This window comes from Dendrobium catenatum, unplaced genomic scaffold (assembly GCF_001605985.2).
Source record: "Dendrobium catenatum unplaced genomic scaffold, ASM160598v2 original_scaffold_172295, whole genome shotgun sequence".
NCBI lineage: Eukaryota > Viridiplantae > Streptophyta > Magnoliopsida > Asparagales > Orchidaceae > Dendrobium > Dendrobium catenatum.
The window spans coordinates 54,859-77,707 of record NW_021490717.1 but is presented as its reverse complement, the minus strand read 5'-3'; the positions used below and the strand labels follow the sequence as shown (position 1 = coordinate 77,707).

At 37.0% G+C, this 22,849-nt stretch overlaps 1 protein-coding gene across 1 annotated transcript in view; it reads left to right on the top strand.

The window, feature by feature from the left end:
- LOC110102436 (protein SUPPRESSOR OF K(+) TRANSPORT GROWTH DEFECT 1) overlaps positions 1 to 22,849 on the top strand; it is a 33,274-nt gene that overhangs the window by 8,573 nt on the left and 1,852 nt on the right. Inside the window, exons 3-7 of the mRNA XM_020830773.2 lie at positions 10,458 to 10,656; positions 21,683 to 21,751; positions 21,838 to 21,912; positions 22,203 to 22,301; positions 22,430 to 22,585. Of these exons, the coding sequence (XP_020686432.1) occupies positions 10,458 to 10,656; positions 21,683 to 21,751; positions 21,838 to 21,912; positions 22,203 to 22,301; positions 22,430 to 22,585 (598 nt within the window). The remainder of the gene's footprint in view (positions 1 to 10,457; positions 10,657 to 21,682; positions 21,752 to 21,837; positions 21,913 to 22,202; positions 22,302 to 22,429; positions 22,586 to 22,849) is intronic.

Genomic DNA, 22,849 nt, shown 5'->3' with positions numbered 1-22,849 from the left:
GAAAGGAATTAAAATTTTCTTGTATCTTTCTTTTTTGCAGCTAGATTTCACATGCATAAGACTTACTTTCTGTTATGTTGCCCATAGTATGGGCTGGTTCCTTTTTTTTCAAAATAAACTTGTCATGTATTTTTTTGGATGTCTTTCTAATTTTGGAGTACAATTGAATTTTAATTGAAAAACAAGAGCATCATCTACAATGTGCTCTTATTGTGTGCTATTCGCTGTGTTTTTAAACTATATTCATTTGCATTTCTCTTTTGTTTCAATGATTTGGACCCATCGACAAGTTTGTTTGTTAATATGATGTTTCTTTCAAAAAAATTTATGTAAGTGAAATTTTTATGCATAATCTATTTGTGCTTAATTTTTATTAAAGATTGCAATTAATTTTGTTGTAATGTGAGCTATTTAACTTCTTTCGAGGGTTCGGATGTATTGGCATTGTCAATCTATCGATATCTCAAAAAATATTTATGAAATTCATGCACAATTTTTTACTTAAAAATTTTGACTCTACTTTGTTTGGTCTTATCTGAATTGTCTCAATGATCTGGACATGCTTTGAGGTTTGTTTCACATTATGATGCATTGTTTTAAAAAAAAATTTGCATAAGAAAAATTTTTATGCCCCATTTAGCTATGTTGTTCACTTGATAACATATTTTATGAACACTAACCTTATTCAATCAATGTTTAAGTTACTCTGCTTTCTTTTTTCAATTCTTACGTGAATACATTGCTGGAATCTAATATAACTCTCTTTAATGGGTTTTTCATTATATTATAAAGAAATCCAATGTTTTTCTACACTGTTTTTTTCATTTACAAATGTCTAAAATAATCTATGCCAGTGTACTCTTTTTTGGCACTTCATCCAATCAGTTGACACATTTGCTTGGCCAGCTTTTGTTTTTAGTCACTGAACCATTCTTTTTTTGACTTACCAGTCTTCTGATTTTTAACATGATATGGATTCAATTTAGGATGGGTTGCTTATCATCAATGCATTGTATGAGTCTAATGCTTTTTGGGCATTGGTTTCTTCATTTACAATATAAAGATCCGAAGTAGTCAATTAGGCTTTTTTACTCTCCATTAGTTTTTTGATCCTTCAATATGATCAGTCATTTTTGCTTAGCCTACTTTTACTTAAGTAACTTTAGCGTTCATTTTTGGACCCTCTCTTTAATTTAAGTGTTGCAGAGATGAGGATGCTTAGATGGATGAGTGGCTTTACCCTTAGAGATAGGATACGAAATGAGAATATACGTGAAAAGGTTGAAGTAGCTCCAGTGGAAGATAAGATTAGAGAGTCGTCTTATATGGTTTGGTCACATTAAACGGAGGCCTTCCGATGACCCGGTTAGGAAAATTGAGGAATTAGATTTGACTTATGTTAAGAAAGGTAGAGGTAGACCTAAAGAGACTTGGTTAGAAAATATTAGAAATGATATTTCTTTATTAGATTTAAATGAGAATTTGACTTTTAACATATCACAATGGTGAAAAACATTCATGTAGTCGATCCCACGTAGTGGGACAAAGGCTTGATGTTGTTTTTGTTGTATGGATTCTAATTTGGACAAGTTACATATTTTTACCCACACTTAACCATTCTCTTTTGCATCTCCATAATTCCATCCAAACTTTGGGGCATTGCTTCCCTTGTTTTTTCTGGTTCGAATCGGTGCAATTCATTTAGTAAAAGTTCTAAATATTATGTTAGTAAATATCAAAGTTATCTTCAAAATCTTCTTCAATTATAATATTTTCTTTCTTATCTCTTATTCCAATCAATATTTTATTATATATAATAAAATAAAATAATAAATTAATAATAAAAATGATACATTATATTTAAGAATTTCTTTAGATTTTTTTGAAGTTCTAACCCCACTTTATTTCTTCTTTTTATATACTTGTGAAGTAGAACATGCTCCTAATTCAATAGACATTTCTATGTCTAAATTAATTGCTTCATTCTTCTCATCATCATAAGTTTGTCCTTTAGCTTTAACTTTAAGAATATCAACACTTCTAGGCATTATGTATTCATCATCAGATTGTAAATTAGCAACAACTTAATGATATAATTCTTCGTCATCAATTCTTTACTTCTATAATTTAAGGCATCTGTTCTTCAATTTTTTATTACACATAATATACTCAATCTTGTTTATGTGTTCTACAGTCATTCAATTTTTTTGCTTCATATGAAGATGATTGAAGATGTTTCAATTACGCTCATATTCAGAAGTGGAACATGTTACGTTAAGAACTTTAACTATTATTACTTTTAGTTTAGGAACATCATCTCCAAATTGAGCCTACCAATATTCTATATTAAATAGCAAATATATTATTAACACATATTCAAGTAGAAAATTTAAACATAAACATTAAAATTTAAAATTATAAATGGATCCAAATATGTTTTGTAACACTATTCTAAATCTAAACATTCCATTCTTTAAATAAAAATATTCAAGTTGACCATTTGTTTATAGGTTTACATTTAAGAACAAGCTTATTCATGTATGCATATAAATTGGTTATTACCTCTTTATCTACACGAAAGTCTTTATCATAATGAAATCGGGGGTTCAAATGATATGCTGTAACGTGTGGGTATTAGTGTAATCGGCAACTCCACATTTCATCTATAATTTCTTAATTTCCATTGTAGGCACTTTCTTGACCCCTTCAAATTTCTTGCTATGTTATTTTAAGCCTTATTCATAACTTCATAAATAAATCTCATTACTGGAGCTTTCTCACCATCAACCATTCTTATTAAAGGTCATGTAATTTCAAAATATAATTTATATTATGCTAGGAAGAATTATCTTTCATAATAAGTTTCTTTACTTGGTGGTGTATTGTCACTATTGTTGGGGCCCGCTCTCCATTAATCATTCTTAAGCACGTTTAACTAAAACTCCTATATTCTTCATAAATAAATCCCATTGCTAGGGTCTGCTCTCCATTAACCATTCTTAGCACCATAATTAAAGGTTCTAGTCTTCAAAGTATAATTTATAACTTCATAAATTAATCTCATTATTGGGGCCTTCTTACCATCAAACATTTTTACTATATTAACTAAAAGATCTATAGTATTCAAATTATAATTTATACTACTCTAGAAATAATTATATATTTTAATAATCTTCTTTAATTGTTGTCTTTATTTTTTGGCCCAAGAAATTTTAACCCATTCTCTATAAGTAAATATAGTTTTTAAAGGCGGTCTTAACTCTTTAAATCTTTGTAAAATCAAATATACAATTGCAAGTCTTGGGATAACATATAGTTAAGTTTTTTATTAATAAATTTTTTAATTAAACTAAGCACACAAGAGTGATTGTAAATAAATTTCTAACAATTTTTGCCTTCAACACAACAACTTTACATTGTGACAACTGTCTCAATCTCAAATATTAAGTCAATGTAGTGTGTAATACATGGAGTCTAATAGAGATGCTTTTTCTTTTTTATCAACAATCTTCTTGCAGCTTTGTAGACACTTGCATTATTGATAAAGAAATTATTTTGTCTTCTATTAGTAGATTTTTAACCCTATATTTGACTTTGCAAAGATTTAAGGAGTTAAGACAGCCCTTATAAGCTATGTTTGCTTCAGAAGGATGAAATGAAAGTTTATAGGCCAAAAAAAAGAAGGGAAATAAGTTAAGAAAATTGTTATGAAAGATGATTCTTTCTAGCGTAGAGTAAATTATAGTTCGAAAACTCCAAAACCTTTAATTACTTCACTAAGAATGGTTGATGGTGAGAAGACCCCAATAATGAGATTTATTTATAAAGTTATGAATGAGGCTAAAGAGGATATAACAAGAGATTTGGGGGATCAGGAAGATGCTTATAAAAAATTAAAAAAATTATAGATGAAAAGTTAGAACGCTAGTTACACCAACACCTACATGCTGTTGCATATGATATGAACCCTTAATTTTATTATGATAAAGATTTCTGTGTAGATAAAGAGGTAAAACTGATTTATATGTATACATTGATAGACTTATTTTTAAATGTATATGCCTCAAATTAAATGATCAACTTGAGAATTTTCATTTAAAGAAGGAAATATTTCAATTTAGAGCAATTTCAGTATGCCACAAAATAGGCTTTTTCGATATCTTGCTTTTATTTATAAATTTAAATTCGAATATTTATGTTTAAGTTTCCTACTTGAATATATATTAATAATATACTTTTTATTTAATATAGAATATTGGTGGACTTAATTTAGAGATGATGTTTCTAAACTTAAAAATAATCACAATTAAAGCTCTTTGCATATCCTTCTTTAACTTCTGTATACGAACATAATTATAGTGCATTCAATCAAGTTCATATAAAGCGAAAGAATTGATTGACTACAAGACGTGTGAATAAACTTGTTTATGCTATGTTTAACAAAAAAATTGAAGGATAGACTATCAAATTATAGAAGCAAATAACCAGTGAGAATGATTCGATCATTTAGTTGACGATTTACATTCTGATGATAAATGAGTAACACCGAAGTGCTGATGTTCTTGAAGTTGAAGTTGAAGTTGACGGTTAGACTTATGACGGTGAGGAAAATGAAGCAGTCAATGTTAAGAAGATAACACAATCTAATGCAATGCGAATGACGTATGTAATCATTTCCTTATGTCTCAAAGGTTTTAAAATTGAGGGCACATCATTGGCAACTACTTTACCATCAAGAGATGTGAAACCACCTCTAAAATAGTTCATTATTTATTTATTTTTTTAGTTTGGCTACAACAAAAAATAAATAATTAAAATACTATCATAGTACTATTTTATCATTTATGGATGTGTGGCTTAGTGTGTTTGTTAGATCGGTCCTTCCTAGACCGGCTCACGTATACTGTAGGCAGAAGATTTGCCTGCATTAGCCTAGCTGAAATTTTTTGGTGGGGTCTAGCAATCAATTGAAGAGGGAATTAAGGGTTAGTTAGGAGGAAAAATTCATGAGGGCTGTTTTGGGATTTACATCATTATTGTATGCTTTAAGTAGGTTGTTTCCCAACGATTAGGGTTATGTGTTGTTTGTTGAATTTAGATTGTTCTTAGATTGAGTGGGCTCTAGTCGGCAGCTTGGGATTTGGGAGAGCCAGATCTTCCTCTCCAATTGAAAATCCATTGTATCTTGTTTGTTTTTCTTCCATATATTATCAATTAAGAGGTTTTCTCTTATTATTCCTCATAGTTCTTCTTGTGGATTGTTGTTTGGAATTGCTGAAATTAAAATTCAGCCAAGAGTTCTTTGATTTCTACAAACACTTCCTATCAGTGTTCCATATAAATTGGATATGCTTAGATGGACATAACGCTAGACCAACACTAGCCTCTGGTCATAAAAGGGTTGTTATAGCGCTAATTAGCTTTAGCGGATTTGTTAAATCTTGACTAGGTGCTGCTCGTGTAAAGAATTCACAAAAACCACAAACCAAACTAGCATATCTCTTCATTGGCCAACCAATTTAGTTGACTCATATATGGTAAAGAACTACATCCAAAACTCATTGCATCTATGATTTCATTTGGTTTGAGTACTACTTCATGAAATTGATGAATTATTTATCTCGCATTTAAACCATCCGTTAGAGTTATGATATGAAGTGGATGCACTTTCAGCAAAATCAACGAACAAAAACACAAAAATTGGGAAGAGGAATGCCCAAAAAATAAGTTTTATTTAATGAATTATAAATAAAAATACAAGATACAATTGGATCTTCAATTGGAGAGGAAGATCTAGCTCTCCCAATCCGTAGCCGTCGGCTAGAGCCCTCTCAACCTAGGTCAAGTTTAAAAACAACAAACAATATGGAAAGTCCAGGGTGGATTGGCCTTTATGATCGGTCTAGGAGGGACTTGTCTATCAAAACTTTCCTCTCAAAGACACACCTTATCCTCAATGTGGAAAGGCAAAAACCGCTAATGCACCCTCTTGTATGGCTCCCATGTGGCTTCATAATCAGCTAGGTTCTTCCATTTTATCAGCACTTCCTTGATCCCTTCCTCTCCCTGTTGCACCCTTTTTCAGCTCCAGTGGTTCCAATACCACCTCCAAATGCTCTATCAATATCATGGGTAACTCTGAACTAGATATATGATCCTCGATAGCTCTCCTCAACTGACATGTGGAACACTAGTTATATAGTAGCGGTCATAGGTACCCTCAATCAATAATCCACTGCTCCAATCCTCTCCAATATCTCATAAGGACTAAAATACCTCGGGGTCAGCTTCTCATTCCTCTTGTTAGCTACCATCCTTTTTATGTAGGGATGAAGCTTCAAGTATATCCTATCCCCTATCTCAAATTAGATGTCCTTCCTGTGTCCATCCGTTTGCTTCTTCATGATCTACTCTCCTCCAAGTACTGTTCTACCGACTAGACTGGTGTTCTACTTTGCCTTAAGTCTCTTCCGTAAAATACTTTGAAAGGAGTTATATGTGAAGTTGAATGATATGAAGTGTTGTACCAGTACTTTTCCCATGCCATATACTTGGCCCATAGTAGAGGTGTCTCTGAAGCAAAACATCACAGGTACATCTCAAGGCTCATGTTAACCACCTCCGTCTGCCTGTCTATCTGCAGGTGATATGCTGTGCTCATCTTTAGTACTGTCCCCTACAGTCTGAACAACTCCCTCAAAAAATAACTGAAGAACGCTTTATCTTGGTCGGACATTATAGACTTCAATATCCCACACAATCTGACCACCTTTCTAAGGAATGCCGCTACTACTGTTACTAATGTCTATGGATATTATAGGGGAATGAAATGAGCATACTTGCTCAATTTGTCCACCACCATCAAAATCATTGTAAACCTCTCAAATATGGGTAGCCCATTTATAAAATCTACGGTGTCCTCCCACACTATCCGAAAGAGCTAGAGGTTACAGTAATCCTCCTGGGGCCATGGTTATACATTTGCTCTTCTGGCACACTTCACATCCAACAATCATCTCCTCCACATCCTTATGCATCCTTTTTCAATACAACTATGCTGCCAACCTCCTGTACATTTTTAGCACCACTGAATGACGCCCAATCGCTCTCCTGTGGAATATGGATCTAGGTCCATGGCTACATAAATCTCCCTTGGTACAATAGTCTCTCCCACTCTAGGAAATAACCAAGGTGGCTACTCTCATTCATCAGTAGATCTGCCTTAATCGCCCTCAGCTCTCCATCCTATACACTCTCCTACTTAATACCTCCCCAATCCAACTTTAGTGGTATCAAAATGGCCAACTCCTAGAGCTCCCCTATGCATCTAGACAAGGCGTCAGCCGTCTTGTTCTCTAGCCCTAGTCTATAATGGATCTCAAAATCATATTCCAACAGCTTCGATGGCCATCTCTGATGCTCCTTGGTCATCATTCTTTGCTCTAACAGGGTACTTCAATCTCCTCTGGTCTGTCTTGACAATGAAATGTCGGCCTAGTAAAGCCACCAGTTTTGAATGACCAAAACTTTGGCTATCAATTCCCTCTCATAGATTGATTTTAGCCTTGCTCTAGTTGTCAATACATGGTTGAAGTAAGCTATGGGTCTGTGGTTCTGTATAAACACCGCCCCAATCATTACCCTGATGCATCAGACTCCACCACCAAAATTTGGCTAAAATTTGGCCAGGATCAGTATTGTGGTCATGGCATTTTTTAATCTGTCAAAGGTCTAGGTAGCTGCCACTCCCCATAGAAAACTATTCTTTTTTAGTTGTTCCGTTAGTGGCCAAGCTATAGTGTTGTATCCCTTCACAAACCTCCTGTAGTAATCAGTCAACCCTAGGAAACCCTTAGCTCCTTCAGAGTCCTAGGTTGTAGCTATTTCAACATAGCCTCATTCTTGGCCTGATCAGTGACCACCCTCTCTTGAGATATCACGTGCCCCAAGTACTCCATGATGGGTTGTGTAGAGCAATACTTCTTAAGGTTGTCTCACATCTGATGCTCCTGTAACACCTCCAGTACCACCCTCAAATGCTACAAATGCTCTTCGTCCGATCGGCTGTACACTAAGATGCCATCACAAAAAACTAGTGCAAATTTCCTAAGGTATGGTCGAAATACCTATTCATAAGGGACTTGAATGTAGCAAGGGTGTTGGTGAGACCACCAACATCACCAAGAACTCGTAATGTCTCTCACTTATTTTGGAAAGCAATCTCCAGGGTATCCTCCCCTCTCATCCTGATCTAATGGTGGTCGAACTTCAGGTCCACCTTTGTGAACACCACCGCTCCTCATAGCTCATCCAACAACTCGTTTATTGCCTGAATTAAAAACTTATCTGATACAACCTCCTTATTCAGGGCCTGGTAGTCTACATAGAATTTCTAACTCTCATCATTCTTTTTGACAAGTAGGACTGGGCTACAAAAGTACTCATGGTTGGCCTGATGATTCTCCATGTCCCGGATCAGCTTCTTGATCTCATCCTTATGGATTTTAGGGTATCGGTAAGTCTCCACCTCCTTCAATCTTAACCCTTCCAAGCTCTGTAACTCTACCAGAAATCCTCCCCCACCTTATGTATGGTCCTCACCATAGTTTTGAGAGAAATCATTGTTTTTGATAACCCTACATCTCCCCTTATCACCACCTTCTTTCCCTATACAATCACCTCCATCATCAGGGATCCCCAATTGACCTCGGTGTCTTCCAAGGTCTGTAGTTATTTCATCCTCAATATAACATCAGTGCTTTATAACTTCAAAGAAAGAAAGCCCTCCCTATCCTGAACCCCCTGTATGGTCAGAACCACCCATTGACACACTCCTTTGCCTATCTCCACTTACCCTGTGCCCATCATCACCCTGTAGCACCCTGCGTCCACTAGCTTTACCCTCAATTGGTCCACGACTTGGTTGGAGATGAAATTGTTGGTATCCCCATTGTTTATCAGCATCACTACCTCCCTGTCTGCTATCTCTTCCTTCCACTTTCATGGTGTGATTTGGAGTGAATCATACCATTGAGTTCAAGGAGACCTCTACTACGTCTAAATGTAACTCTTCCTTCACCATTGCTTCACTCCCACCTCCCTCCTTAGCTTCCTCGTCATCACAGACATGAGAACCTGAAGAGTTTGATTCTTACGCATGTGCCCCGGGTATACCTCTCATCACATCTGAAGCATAGCCCCTTCGTCCTTTGCTCATATAATTCCTCAGTGAGCTTCTTTAAGGTTCCTTTAGTTCCCCCTCCTACGGTCTTCTCTTTTAGTGTCTCCCGAGGAACTCTCGGTGTAGGCCCCTTGGATGCCAAAAATGTGGTGGTCATCCTATGAGAACCTCATGAATTGTCGCCTCTTACCTCTCTCTCCATGTGCTTCTGATCCTCCACTAACTGGGTTAGCTCTATAGCCTCTCCCAAATCACGTGGCCTCATTATTCTAACTGTTGCCCGAATATTTGGTTTGAGCCCCTTCATAAAGTTCACCTTTAGTACTGTTTCCGACAATAGGTCTAGTTGGCTGGCAAGGTACTCAAACCTCTCATGGTACTGCATCACTGTCCCCTCCTGTATCAGAGCGAAGAATTGCTCATAGAAGTTTCATCCCTTGCTGATTCGAACACGTTCTAATAGGTGGTCCTTAACCTCCCTTCAACTCTGTATGAGCCGCCTCATATCTCTCCACTGGTACCATACTAATGCTTTTCCCTTTAAGCACAAGCTACCTATTGTCAGTATCTCCTCCTCCCTCAACCCATTGACAATAAAGTGCTTTTCCACTTGTAGATCCACCCATGTACATCTTTAGCTTCCTCACTCTCGATCTCCTTCGTTCCCCCTATTTCATCCATAACCTCCCATTCTCTAAGTGGGTGGTCTTCCAAGTGTCCGGATCATCCCTTATTTGCTCGTATCCAAACCCTTCGTTTAAGTCCTCCTTCCTCCTTTCAAAATCTGCATCCCTTCTTTCATACTCAACCCCCTCACGCCTCTGCCCATACCATTCTCCCTTTCTCCTCTCTAGGAAGGGGCTCTAGAGAAGGTCTTCTCTCTTCTTCCTCTCTAGCAAGCGGCTTGGCATATAACCTGATCGGCTAGGGTGGACTGGCCTTCTATGACTGATCTATTAGGTTGCAACTTTTTATGCTTGATACATGATCAAATGATTGTAAAATTTTATGAAATTTAACATCATACTAATGTTTGTAGAGAAGATCAAGTGAATGATTTTTATTTGCCATTTTGATGTATGGTCGAAAATAAGCAAATAGAAAATTGTGTGAAAAATGGTTTTTTTTTCCACATTGTGTATGCATATATGAATTTGCCATGCTTTGTGCAATATAATAATGCAAAAATGGTATAGTGGATGCTAGTTAATGGTGTGCAAGTTATTTGAGGATGCAGCTTATTATGCTATTGATAAATATTAAACCACCATTGCAGTATATCTTCATCAGACCTGGTTTCAAAGTGGATGGGTGAAAGTGAAAAGCTTGTTTCAAATCTTTTTCAAATGGCTCGTGAAAATGCTCCGTCCATCATCTTCATTGATGAAATTGATTCATTGGCTGGTCAGCGTGGAGAAGGTAATGAAAGCGAAGCTTCTCGAAGGATAAAAACAGAACTACTTGTGCAAATGCAGGTATAGGTAGAAATTGGAATAATTAATTGTGTTTATTGCTTTTCACCATAAATGTAATGTTAATATCTAATGCATTGTACTTTGATTCACTTGCTTAAACCAGTTATCTTTTGCAGTAAATTCTCTTTGATAAATTCTCCTTATTAGTAATGAGCTCGAAAACAATTTTATTTTCCCTCTGTTCTTGCTGAAGTCTTAATAAGGAATTTTCATGTTAATTAGAAATACCTATTCTTATATTTATTCTTATCATTGCTATTACTAATGCAAAGTTTATACTTCCTATTGTGCCCTAGGTTTGCTTTTTGCAGGTCAACTTGTGGGCAAGATTTACTATTGCATAATTTGAGAGGTGAGCCTCAGCCAGAGTTGCACAAGAAGTACAATGAGGCATACACCTCATGTGTGCCAGTTGAGGCTTACGCCTCTGCGGAATTTATGCTTGACTCGGTGGAAGTGAGGTGCACTTCAATGCCTTAAAATAAGGCATTTGCCTCTAACTAATTTAAAGGTTTAGGTTATTTAAATTTATAAGTTCAAAATATCAACTTAAATCTATTTATTTAAACCTAAACTTTTTTTTTAAATCTTATGAGAAAATTGATTGCTTCCTTGGGCCTCAAGGCATGTTGTAAGCAAGTTAGAATCCTAACCCTGGTGTGTGCCATCACCATTGCTGCTATCATCTTGCCGCTCCACCACTGACATTGCAATGCTATCATGGTGCCAATGCTCCTGCTCTTGTTTCCGATTGCCCTTATCATTTTATTCTTATCTTCCTTACGCTTACTTATTTCTTTGTTTAGATTTTTTCTTCTCATTGATAATCCACATTTCATATTCTATGTTGTGAATGAGCTTTTCTTTATTTTGAATGAAATTTGTTGTTTAGGATTGTTTTCAAATGTTTAGAGGCTATTTAAAAAAATCAGTAGGAAATAGAAAAGATCTGACATGTAATTATAGTTTTCAAGTTCAAATTGCGTGGAGTGAGAAGACTTGAATTTGTTTTAAATACAACTATTTGTGATAAAGTGGTTAAAGGAGCTGTAACAATAATGAAAGAACATTATTTTATTTATCATAAGAATGTTACACAATATACAAAAGTGCCTAGAGAAGCGAAAGAAGAAATTCATGCACATAAATAGAGACTGTAAAAAAATTTGGCACAATATCAATTTGATGATATAGTTGATAATAGATTTTACTGTGATGTGAGCTTAGTAACAAAGATTCATCTTCTCATATGCCACAAATATTTATGGGACCTATAGATCAATATATGATGAATGTGGAAGATGTCAATTGAATGTCTCTATACAATGGAAGAGAGGCTTGCAAGCATAATTATATGGACCTTAGAAGATCCGTCTTTGAGAATGCATTTCCAATTGATGTTATAACTTCATCTTTTGCCAACATAAATCGTTCTTGAGGTTCATTTTATCAAGGTCGTAAGCGTCCATTTGTGTGAACTCGGGATTTGGATATTGAAAGAGAAATTAAATACAGTAAAGGAATTTGGGGAGATCAGGAGAATTTGGTCTCAAATTAGAGTTACAATCATGTTGGATGGTTGGTTGTATATTAAAAGTAGGAATTTGATCAATATTTTAATAAACAATACCTGTATCATTATCTTTTCTGCCACGTTCTTTCTGAAGTCTACTGAAGCATCAAATAGAATGAATAGCATTTAAAAAAAAAAAAGGAAAAAAAGAATGCATAGCATATTTTCAAACTAATTGGAGTTCAGGATTCAGGGTGCGACTAGTTGTCCAAGTTGTCATTGATAATATCAGTGCTTATAAGGCAATTGACAATTAATTGGTGGATTAAGTGAAAGCATATTTATTAGACTACGTGTCCTTACACATTTTAATCCTTGAAAAACTTGGAGAGTTGCCTTAGCATAAGAATGCCTTAACTGAAGGCAAGAAGATTTGCAAGTTTCTTTATGATCATAGTTGGATTTTAGCTTTGATGAGGAAGTTCTCTAACCAAGAATTCATAGCTACTAGATTTACTACTGCGTGCTTTACAAAACATCAATGAAGCAAGGCCTTTTTTGGATGCTATATTCACATCAACATTGTGGTTAAATTGTGTTTGAGCTAAGAAGCTTGAAAATAACTAAGCTAGGAAGATTGTTTTGAGTGACTTTTTTTTTTTTATTTTCTGTAACTTAATGCTATCACAAGTATTAAGTCCTTCATATTTTAAGAATAGTCGATATAAAAAAAAAATTAGCTGTGTTTTATTTATAATGCAATGTATGAGGTGAAGGAGTTGATAACAAAAGGATAGGGGTAGACAAGAAAATTTAGAAAATCATAGATGTGAATGGGAGCTTCAACTACATTGGTATTTTGCATGTGTTAGTCGTTATTATATGAATCCTCCAATATGGAGATCAAATTTGGCTTGTACTATTATATGGATAGATTTATTGCTGATTCAATGGAGAGGATGAAGGCCAATCTCCTACTTAAGATTTTGGAAGCAATAAAGATTTTTTTTGGATTGCAATAACCTAAGGATAATATTGTGAAATATTCTCCTTGTAACTTTTAACATTTATCAATTAAGTTATTTTAAATTTACATGCTATGCATTTTTTTTAAATCTAGTTGACTGATGGATTCAATTTTAGTATTGTCGTTACCAGGTTCCATGCTTTGGATGAGAAAAATGGATAGTTGCATTAGGTAGTCGATATCCATCATATAGCTTGTTAAATAAACATGACATGAATCGTTTAATACTTCTCTACTGAAGAAACTGGAGTACTGCTACTCCCGAAGTGCACCAAGTGAGGGGGGTCCCTTCCGTACAGCACCTTGAATGGAGTCATTTGTGAAGCCGAGTGAAAAGAGGTGTTGTACCAGTACTCTGCCCAAGACAACCACTTGGCCCAAAGTTTGAGTGTCTTTGACACAAAACATCTCAAATAGGTCTCCAAGCTCCTATTGACCACCTCTGTTTGGTCATCTGTCTGTGGGTGGTAAGCGGTGCTCTTTTTTAGAACTGTCCCTTGTAACCTGAACAATTCCCTCAAAAATTGACTGAGAAACACCTTATCTCTATGACACGATCGCCTATGGTATTCCATGCAATCTGACCACCTCTCTAATGAATGCTAAAGCCACTGTCACTACGTTGTAAGGATGTCGGAGGGGATGAAATGAGCATACTTGCTCAATCTATCCACCACCACCAAGATCACTGTGAAGCCTTCTGAACGGGGCAGCCCATCTATGAAATCCATGGATATCTCCTCCCATACTCGTCCCGGTAGTGCTAACGGCTATAGTAGTCCCACTGGTGACATAGCCAAATACTTGTTCCTCTACATCTCTATGCATTCCCTTCTAATAAAGCTTGGCCGTTAGTCTCTTTTAGGTTCTCTGCACCCCTGAATGTCCCCCAATTGCGCTTCCATGAAATTCCTGTAGTAAATTTGGGATGTGGATCGAGGTACTGGGCATCACAAATCTTCCCTGGTCCAGCAGTTTGTCTCCCTCCAATGAGTACTTAGAAGGCTACCCTCCTCTTTCATCAAATCTGACCTGATCCTTCACAGTTCTTCGTTTCTAGCACTTTCTTCCCTGATAGCCTCCCAGTCAAGCATCAAAGGAATGGATAATGCCACCATCTGCAGCTCTCCCATATATTTGGACAACGCGTCCGCCGCCTTGTTCTCCACCCCTGGTTTATACTGAATCTTGAAATCATACCCTAGCAACTTGGACAACCACCTTTGATGCTCTTCCGTCACCATCTGCTATTCCAGTAGGTATTTCAGGCTTCGTTGATCTATCCTGACAATGAAATATCTCCCAAGCAGATAGTGCCACCACTTTTGGATGGCCAAGACGATGGCCATTAATTCCCTCTCATAAATTGATTTCAATCGGGTTCTAGCCGCCAATACCTGGCTGAAATAGGCAATGGGTCAACGATTCTGCATCAGTACTACACCTAGTCCGTATCCTGAAGCATCTGTCTCCACAATGAAGGTTTGAGTAAAATATGGCAAGGCTAGGACCTGTACCGTAGTCATCGCCTTCTTCAATCTCTCAAATGCTGATGTGGCCGCCTCCCCCCATAGGAGCCTGTCCTTCTTCAACTATTCAGTGAATGGCCACGCAATGGAGCTATACCCCTTCATGAACCTCCTGTAGTAACCCGTTAGTCCTAGGACTCCCCTTAATTCCTTCTGATTTTTCGGCACGGACCCAGGAACTCATAATGTCCTTCATGAGTTATAAAGGCCATTTTGGGTACATCCTCCTTCATTCGGATCTGATGGTAACCTGATTTCAAGTCTATTTTGTTGAAGATCACGATTCCACTCAATTCTTCTAGCAGCTCGTCAATGACTGGTATAGGAAACTTGTCTGGTATAGTTTCCTTGTTGAGTGCTCTATAGTACACACAAAAACGCCAGCGGCCATCCTTCTTTTTCACCAACAGAACAGGGCTAGAAAAAGGGTTGATGCTGGGTCTGATGATCTCTGCCTCCGGTATTTCTCTAATCAACTTTTCTATCTCATCCTTCTGAAATTGAGGGTAGAGATAAGGCCAGACACTGATGGGCGATACTCCCTCCTTTAATATGATGGCATGCTCCTGCTCCCTCTGCGGTGGCAATCCCTGAGGTGGCTGAAATACCTCTTGGAATTCTGAATCAACAGCTGAATGGAGAAGGGTATGTCTCCTCCCTCTTTCAACTTGCTTCCTCCAAACTGTGCAACTCCACTAAATACCCTCCGCCCGCCAACTGGATATCTTTTACCATCGTTTTAAGAGAAACTAGGGATTTTGAAAGCCCCGCGTCTCGCTTAATCACTACATTCTTTCCGTCCACCATCAACTCCATCGTAAGTGCTCCCCAATTCACCTTGGTGTCACCCAAAGTTTGCAAACATTTCATCCCTAGTATGACGTCTGTGCTCCCCAACTCTAGTGGAAGGAAGTCCTCCCTCACCTATATCGCCTGGATCGTCAGTCGTACTCCCCTGCAAATCCCCTGACTTTTCTCTATCTTCCCCGTACACATCATCACTCCGTAGCACCCTGTGTCCACCAATCTTATTCCCAATTGGTCTACGACCTAAGTGGAAATGAAATTGTGGGTAGCCCCACTATCAATTAGCACTACAACCTCCCGGTCCCCTATCTCTCCCTTCACTTTCATGGTGTGATTTGTAGTGAACCCCACCACGGAGTTTAGGGAAACCTCAGCCAGATCCAAGTGTAGCTCCTCTTCTTCTTCTATCACCTGCTCACCTCCCTCAGTTTCCTCGTCATCGCAGACGGTGAGAACCTGAAGAGTTCGGTCCTTGCATCGATGTCTTGGCGTGTACTTTTCATCTCATCAGAAACACAACCCTTAGCCCTCTTCTCTTGTATTTCTTTCTCTGTCAGCCGTTTGAAATTTCCTCCCCCCGTTTTCTCCTTGATGGCTTTTTTACGACCTCCTGTTGCAGGACCTCTAGGTGCGAGATGAGTGGTCATCATTCGGTATGTGCCCCCGATGCTGCTATTCCTGGCTCCCTTTTCCAAATTTTTCTGATTTCCACCAGTTGGGCTAACCTCATGGCTTCTCCTAAGTCACGGGGTATCAAGACCTTTACTGCTGCTCGGATCTCCGCCTTCAGCCCTTTCATGAAATTTTCCTCTAATACTGTCTCTGAGAGTCGCTCCACCTAGCTAGCCAAGTGCTCAAACTGCTCCCGATAATGTGTAACTGATCCCTCCTGTGTCAGAGCAAAAAACTGCTCATAGAATTCTCCTTCCTGATTGGTTTGGAAACGTTCTATTATGCAGTCTTTAAATTCCCTCTAGTTCCTAATCGGCCTCCTCTGGTCTCTCCACTGAAACCACGACAGGGCTTTTCCTTCCAAACATAATCCGGCTGCAGTTAGCTTCTCCTCTTCTGTCAGCCCATTAACGGCGAAGTATCGCTCCACCTTAGAAATCCACCGATACGCATCTTCTCTTTCGAATATGGGCATCTTCAACTTCCTACACCTTTTGATCCCCCCATTTCCTTGGATTCTTCCATAGTTTCCCCTTTCCCAAGTGTTAGGTGCACCTCAAGTTTCCCGATCTTCTCTTGCCCTGCCATAGCCCAAACCCCCTTCAAAATTCCCTCTTTTCCCTTCAAAATCAACACCCCAACGGTCGTAAAACCCCTCATGGTGTTCCCAATCAGCCTTTCCTTGCTCCGCTCCCCCATATCCATACCTTTCCCCATGTCGATCACCTCTTTCCTCCCTATGGAAAGGCTCCACATAGGGTCTTCTTCTTCCCCTCTCCACGATTTCCACCTCTTCTTCCTCCTTTCGGATTTCAGAATTGGTGTTCTTCGCTTTAGGGCCCTTCGCTTCGGATGCAGCCGTTTGTGCTTGAAGTTCCAACATTTTTTTCATCATATCCCTGAGATCTGGCACCTGCCCCTCCATGGTAGAAATTCTTTCCTCCACGATTTCTTTTATGTGATTCATCTCTCCTTCGAGTCTCTCCTCAAAAGCATCAACTTTCTTGGCCGCCATTACGATCCAGAGTTTGTAGATTCACAAAATCTGGATCTTGGAGTAAAAAAAACAGCAACTTCCTCCTTTTCCGGGCAAAAAACTGCTGCTGGAATTTGTCGAAAACAGCCCTCCACCGGCCCTAAGACTTGCTCTGATATCAATTTGATAGGAAATACTTGAGTTCACAAGTAACCCTAGGGGAATACTTGAGTTTGCAAGCAAACCTATCACTAATTGGATGAAAACAGCGAGAAAATAATCAAAATCTGGGCAAAAACAGCCCAAAAATAGTAGATTGCACTAAAGAAGCAAAGCAAAACACACAGAAAGAAAGATACAAGTGATCGTCTATTCTAGAGGATGATCGTTCTCTCCCAATCTCTAGACGCAAGGTCTAGAGCCCTCAAACCTCACAAGACTTCAAGAGAAACTCCAATCCAAGCATGCCTAGCCCTAACCCCTTCATGCCCTTTAAATAGCCCTCTCCACCTCTTTAAAAACTTCCTAATATAAGATAGTATTTAATTAATTCAAAAGATATCAAATCTTTTCAAATTAATTAAATCCACTTTTCTAATATAAGATATTGTTTAATTAATTCAAAAGATATCAATTTTTTTTAATTAATTAAATTCTCTTTCTAGATATAAGGTAGTATTTAATTAATTCAAAAGATATCAAATCTTTTTAATTAATTAAATCCAAACAAATTGGGCGTGGGCCCTCCCTTAGGCGGTGTAGGAAGGAGGCGGTTTGACCCTTCTCTTGTACAAGTGCCGGCCCAGGTGGGGCCGGTTGAGATTGAACCGACATATCACTCTTCTTCCTCTCTCCGTGCTGTATGCCTTACAACCCTCTAGATGTGTATTCAAGTTCATTCATCTTGAGGCTATTCTTTCTCTCTCTGTACTCTCTGCCTTCCAACCCTTTGGATGTTTATTCACGTTCATTCACCCGATCGTCTTGGTCTCCGTAACTTGACTTGGTTCATCCTTTGCATGTGATTCTAATTAACAAACCAATGTTAGAAGTTTATCACTGTCTCACTTTCATAGCCCCATTTTATTTTAATGGACATATAGTTTTTTCACTTCCATTGTCCCATTTTATTTTAATGGATGTTTAATTCTGTGAATGTCAATCGTCTTTGAAGTATTAAACCTCTTGTGATAATTACTATTTTCGAGGCTTGGATAGTTTTTGCACACTGAATTGACCAGTTTAGATGATTTCAAAATGCTTGGAATCCTAGCAATATTGCATTATATGTCTCAATTGATGTTTCCCCAAATTGAATATATATATAAAAAAAATTAGAATAATGTATTATGTGGTTTACGTGGTTTGATATGTCAAAATAAATAGTTGGTTTTGTTTCAAATTATAGGTAGCTTTTATATGGAAGAATATGAGGGTTTCTATTTTTTACATTGGAATGCAAGAACTTTTTCTACTTAATTTATTTTAGTATTATGTTTGTATTTTTTTAATGAGAAAATGATCAAATTGGTCTCCTAGTTTTTTCTGAAGGATCAAAATAATCTCCAGCTATATATTAGTACTAATTCAATCTCTTTCTTTTTTTTTAAATATGGATCAAATTAGTCTTTTTGTGGGATTATTTAGGCCCTTATTTAAAAAGTCAATGGACTAAAAAGAGATTTTCAAATAGTCGGGGATTTTTAAAATCCTTCGTAAAAAATCAGGAGACCCTTTTGATCCATAGCTCTTTTTATAATTATTCATACATTTATTATGCATTTGATTATTTTTATGTTTAGTTTTGCAATTATAGGGTAGGGTGAATGGAAGTGCTTATGTATGCTTTAAATATAAACATCCAGATTCATAGAAATATCTTTTTTATTTTCATATCTCAATGTGATGAGCTTGCACATGAATATGAACCTGTCAGATCCACTTAGTAATTTCTTATAAATTCCATTTATTTTTTGTTGTAAAGTACTTGCAACATTGTAAGGGCTTCATAATCTTGTTGCTTATTTTTAAGTCCTGTAGGGTACACAGGAGCCATCAACAAATCTTTTAATTTTTTTAAAGCTATTATCAGATAAATATCTCCCTTCTCGAGATCATGATAAACTTCTATCACTTTTGTTCTTTGTCTAGTTTGAAGATTGAAACCCTAGATCATCTCCTCTTCTTTTATTTTCATGAGAAATACCAAATATGTATTTTGATTGCAAAAAAAGGATGCTTTATTATTTGTTCATTTTTTTTTTCTATTTGAAGTGATTATATATTCGTTCACATTAAATAGACATTTGATTATGTGGTACAAGACTTCATAGCACAAATATCTGCTGGCAGCATTCCCTGTTGATGTTTTCCCAATCTAATGGTTTGGTTGTTGTTTTTCTTCTTTCTTTTTCTCTGGTCTGGTTTCTTGTTTGAAGTCTTATCAGTCATTTGAAAAAGATTAGTTGATGCTACTTGAGGATTTCTTCTGCGTGTTATTGAATTCATTATTGATGGATAGTGAATATTGTATCATTTGTTCCATGCTTTTAAGGTAGTTGATATCTTCACGCGCATTGCTGTCAATCTGGCTTAATGTTGGTGAACAGTTCGGCATATTTTGCTGTTTAGTTAAGTAGGCTCTTTCATCAAGCCTTTGAGCAGAGCTTGAAGAAGATACCTGAGGTTTCTAATAAAATTTGCTAAATGCTTGCTTTTGTGTGTCTGACTTCTTATTACCAAGTTCACTTCAATATGAGTGAAAGCGGGGCTGGGCTTTTTGGATTGATACTAAAATTTGAAAGGATGTAAAGGGCTTTTCTATGAACCTACATTAAATGGCATTGCTGAAATTTATGAAAGCGGAAGTGGATTTTGTGAAGGAAATGACAATCCAGCTTACCAAATCTCTGTTTCGCCCATATTTAGTTCTTTTTAGAGAATCTTCTCCCTTAATTACTTAAATTGCTGAACTGCAATAGACAATGCGAAATTCAAAAAAATGAAAGGGTCTTTTCTGGAAATTCCAATCCATCCTACCATGATCCTTTTCACTCATATTATTATTATTATTATTTGATAAATTTCTACCCTAATAACCCAAACCACAGTATTGTCTCCCACATATTTTAATTTTCCTATTCCCCCCTTCATCCTTTCCTCTAAAGCACCCCAGCTTTCAAGAGCTTCACTTCTCCTATCTAGCACCTTTGTGCCTCCTTTCACTGATCCTCTTACTCTCATCTCAATGCATAATGCAACATCCTCAGGCACAGCCAACAACACCCACTATGCTTTGCTTCCACTCTCTTATCTGCTTAAAATCTTGTTCCCTGCTATTGTGGATTACCGCATAATAATGAATGGCCATTGCCAATGTTAGGAGAGTGACATTGAGGTTAATCAGTTGGTAGCGGTAATCAAATGAAATGTAAATAATGTAGCACCTCATTCCCTTCTGGAAGAACAGGCAGCAGCTCTCCCTTGGCACCAGTTCTCTCAGCCAAAAGTCTCAGCTGTCATGAAAGTCACAAGTAATGATCAGCCGTTGCCAATGTCAATACAGAATGAAGCGAGGCCTATCAGTTTAAGGCTTCAGATGAATTTGAACAAGGCTGTCTCTCTCCCTCTCTTTGATAGTGGAGGAGGAGCATTAAACGATCTTTGTGCTATCTCATATTGCTCCCACAAGGTGTCCAAGCATTCTTGGACTAGAGCTTAGCTACAAATAGTGTTTGGGGAGGTGTTTAATTTTATTTGCATTCTGTATGCTAAAGAAGCTCATTTCTTACCTACTCTTTGAAATGTTCTCCATGATATTTGTTTAAATCACTGCATTTTTCCTCCTGTGTAGGCTTGGTTCGAGTAATCCATGGTAATGTTCTTTCTTAGTTTTAAGCTCCTATGTCCTTTGTATTTCTTCTTTGTGTTGTATTTTAAACTTGGCTACTCCTAGAAGCTTGTTTTGTGATTCATTTTCTGTACATGGACTGCATGTGAAGTGCTTGATGATGGCCACAATGACATGCTTCTGAATTGATGAGTTATTGTGGCTTCCAGACACATGCACTTGGGGAAGCCTATGCAGTTTGACCAAAATGCTTGTTAAAATAACCTGACTTGCATTCTCTTCCGCATCATTCTTTTGTTGCTGCATTTGATTCTCTTCATGCTAATTTCCTAGCTCTGTCATTGCTTTTTCTATCACCTTATGATCTTCTAGCTTCCTCTGGTTCCGTTTATAATTCTACCAGGCAAACTTGTGTCCTTATATATGGTCCAGCGGATCATTTAAATGAAACATCTGAGGTGCCTAGACTCATTACTGGAGTTAGCGGTAGAGCTTATAAAATCTATCATTAACCCAGTAGGGTTGGACCATTGTTATTGAACTTGGAATATCTAATTGCAGTGTGTTAAAACTGGGATTTATGTGCATCCGCTGCTCAAGTTTTTTACTTCTTTCTGAAAAAATTGCTCAAATGTTTAAGTTTTTATTTCAGGGTGTTGGTAATGATGACCAAAAAGTTCTCATTCTTGCTGCTACAAATACACCATATGCACTTGATCAGGTTTTGTGATGTTCTTGGCCATACTTCTCAAATGCAATGAGCAATTGCTAATTTGATTTTGTTTTTCTTTTATTTACCAATAAAAGGCTGTTCGACGTCGTTTTGACAAGCGGATCTATATTCCTCTTCCAGACCTGAAGGCTAGGCAGCATATGTTCAAGGTATTGCCGCAATATCTGCTTCTTGTTGATCATTAAAATTGGTCTACTTTAGTAAGACCTCACCTCATCACTCTCCTAGATCACTTTGTGAGAACTGTGACTGTCTGCCTTACATGGTTTTTCCTTCTGCTTATCACGTTTATTTTTTCAAGCTTTATTTTTTACATTTGACTCTTTTTCTGTCAAAATAATTCTATAACTATGTTCATTATTTCGTAACTATTCCCCCCATATTTTGATATAAAACATTAGTTACATTGACTCTAATAAAGCTATTCTCATTTATACAGGTACATCTGGGAGATACTCCTCACAGTTTGACTGAAAGTGATTTTGAGAGCTTGGCTCGCAGGACAGAAGGTTTTTCAGGCTCAGATATTTCTGTTTGTGTATGTTTTTTCTCAGAATATTATTGCAATCGTTTATATTCAGGGAGATTGTCCCTAGATTGTTATGACGTCAATTTTTTTGCCTTACTTATGACAGGTCAAGGGTCAATTTTTTTGCCTTATGACAGGTCAAGGATGTTCTCTTTGAACCTGTCAGAAAAACGCAGGATGCAATGTTCTTTATTAAGACTCCTGATGGAATGTGGATCCCATGTGGGCCTAAAACATCTGGAGCTGTGCAGACCACAATGCAGGAACTTGCTGCAAAAGGCCTTGCTGCAAAGGTAGGCTTAAAAAGGAGAACATTAAAAAAAAAAAAAAAACTTTAAAGATCTATTCAAATTCTACTGTCACAACTACTGGAGCCAAGCTTGTGTAAGCGTGAGCTCAAGTGTTGTTTGGCTTGGTTTGTTAAGAAAATAAGCCATATTTTTCTATATGTGATTGGCTTATTAACTTATTACGTTAAATACAAGCTATTCTCAAATATAAAGTTTATATATATATATATATATATATATATATATATATATATATATATATATATA